Here is a 2,500-nt window from a genome sequence, read left to right as displayed (position 1 = left end):
CATACGGTAGTGTTACACAACAAAACAAAACAGCAAAACAGCAATAATTCTCCTTAATAGTGTATGCAGTTAAACAAAATTATTCATACCCCTGGCAAATATTGATTTAATTTTAATATCTCTTGACCAACATATTTGTTCTGACTGAAAGTGACATTGTCACATGCCAAAAGTTTGTGACAGTGTGGTAGACAATGTGGTAGAAACAACTTCATCTTCAATATTTATATAAAAAAAAGGCGTGCCCAAAATTATTCATACCCTTTATTTGCCATCACAGCTCTCACAATGTTTTATTTTTTATTTTTTATAATACTTGCAAAAAAACAATCCAGTAAAAGCTCAATTCTTTGTCCAGGAGAGTGTGCCCTTATAAAAGTTAAGCTGCATTGTGCATGCTTAGAGAAGAGTGATCCATGACCAGCATACCATGCAAGATGACCTGGTCCATTTTGGGATGGGGAGAACATTTCAACCACCTCAACACCATACCCACAGTGGAGAATAGCTATAGCAATATACTAGTTCTGGGTGTGTTTAAGACAATGGGGCCTAGCAACACTGTTGAACTAAATGGCATCATGCGACAAAAGGACTACATCAAGATTCTGAAGGAAAACCTCAAGCACTGAGCAAGGAGCCTTGGGCTCATAGGTAGCATGGGACCTTTAAGCAAGACAATGATCTGAAACATCCAGCCAAGTGGTAAACAAATTAATGATGAACAAGAAACAATATCAACATGTAAGAGTGGCCCAGCCAGAGTCGAGACCTCAATCCATCAAAATGTGAGCACAAGGCCAGAGTGATAGCAAATGATCATTCCTGACTCAAAACCCAGATCTCTCTGTGTGTGTCCAGGTGAACCAGATCGTGAACTGAGCCCCCGTGTGTTTGGTCGTCTGCAGCCAGATCTGTGCACGGATGTGAGGGGTGTGGCCTGCTACAGGGGCGTGGCCTTTGAGGTGAAGGGGAAGGGCTTGTGCCGAGCTCCCAGCATCTGCAACGGATCCATCCAATAGCATCGTGGAGACCATCGCCATGGCCGAGGCACAAATCCACTTATCACCAGACAAGCCAATAAAGTTTAGTCTGTTTTCTTTTTTAAAAAATCATCTGTTGATTTATTTTCTTCTTAAACATCCATAGAGATATGTGAACATACAGAAGCACACAGAGTGAACTTACAGGAGCAAAAACACAGACAAACACATAAATGCACACACATTAGCACACAAAATAGCAAACACAAATGGTCCCATATCATAAATAATGAGTTTATTATTTGCAGATACATACACTATATTCATGCGCTTCATTCATGCAAAAGTCTGAGCTTAAGTCTCAACGTGTAACTTGGTCATACAGCATGTATGTGTGCCCATGTGAGTATGTGTGTGTGTGTGTGTGTGTGTGTGTGTGTGTGTGTGTGTGTGTGTGTGTGTGTGTGTGTGTGTGTGTGTGTGTGTGTGTGTGTATGTATGTGTGTGTGTGTGTGTGTGTGTGTGTGTGTGTGTGTGTGTGTGTGTGTGTTTCCATTTGGGTATGCCAGTTTGTGTGTGTGTGTGTGTGTGTTTCCATGTGAGTATACCAGTGTGTGTGTGTGTGTGTGTGCACGCACGCCTGTGTGTCAAATTTGGAATGTTGGACCGTTAAACATTTTTATTCTCCTACAGTCAGATTGTTGGCTAAGTGCACTCTATATCATAGCTGATTATGACATGACACACACACACACACACACACACACATACACACACACACACCCACACACACACACACACACACACACACACACACACACACACACACACACACACAGAGACACAGACACAGACACACACACACACACACACACACACACACACACACACACACACACACACACACACACACACACACACACACACACACACAATCACATGCACTCTCTGTGCTGGCCTTCAATATATCCCACTAAATTCCAAAGAGACAAATATCTTTATCTTCTTCCTGGTCTCCCTTCTACATCTGATGTGTGTGTGTGTGTGTGTGTGTGTGTGTGTGCTTATGTGCTTTCTGTGTTAGCTGAGCTTTGCCATCTGGCATGTATGTAGTCTGTGAGCATGCTTATGGGTTTGTGTGTGTGTGTTGGAGCCCGTGTGAGTGTGTGTGTGTGTGTGGGCAGTACAGGAGAGTCCCGTATCACAGGGGCAGCGCTGGTACAGGTCCAGCCCAAGTGTCTCTTTCCTCCGCGCGTCGCTAGCACACACCTCCCCAGCCTTCGGCCGCGGCTTACACACGCGCACCCAGAGCCAGCGTGCACAACACTCACCTGGCCTGCAGTCTGAGGAGCGCACACACACACCTGCAGAACACACACATACACACACCATAAACACAACAACAACAAAATGTCCCTCAAGAACAATAACAACACCATCAGCATAAACATCAACCATAACCATCATGTAAATTAATTAGGAATATGTAAATACTGCTCAAGTGCTTGACTCTGCAA

At 43.8% G+C, this 2,500-nt stretch overlaps 1 protein-coding gene and 1 long non-coding RNA gene across 3 annotated transcripts in view; one reads left to right on the top strand and one right to left on the bottom strand.

Moving 5' to 3' along the window:
• aimp1b (aminoacyl tRNA synthetase complex interacting multifunctional protein 1b) overlaps positions 1-1,085 on the top strand; it is a 7,272-nt gene extending 6,187 nt beyond the window's left edge. Inside the window, exon 7 of one of the 2 annotated variants that reach the window (XM_062516476.1) lies at positions 862-1,085. In XM_062516476.1, coding sequence (XP_062372460.1) covers positions 862-1,022 — 161 coding nt within the window. In that variant the 3' untranslated portion in view covers positions 1,023-1,085. Of the gene's footprint in view, positions 1-841 lie in introns of both variants that reach the window. The other variant, XM_062516477.1, reaches the window with a different exon arrangement.
• Positions 1,086-1,637: 552 nt separating this feature from the next.
• The window catches only part of LOC134059926 (uncharacterized), a 2,172-nt gene continuing 1,309 nt past the window's right edge, over positions 1,638-2,500 (bottom strand). Inside the window, exon 4 of the long non-coding RNA XR_009935093.1 lies at positions 1,638-2,347. This is a non-coding gene — a long non-coding RNA (uncharacterized LOC134059926). The remainder of the gene's footprint in view (positions 2,348-2,500) is intronic.

The sequence above is a fragment of the Sardina pilchardus genome, chromosome 16 (assembly GCF_963854185.1).
Source record: "Sardina pilchardus chromosome 16, fSarPil1.1, whole genome shotgun sequence".
NCBI lineage: Eukaryota > Metazoa > Chordata > Actinopteri > Clupeiformes > Clupeidae > Sardina > Sardina pilchardus.
The sequence above is the reverse complement of the archived record's forward strand: the minus strand, read 5'-3'. Positions and strand labels throughout refer to the sequence as shown.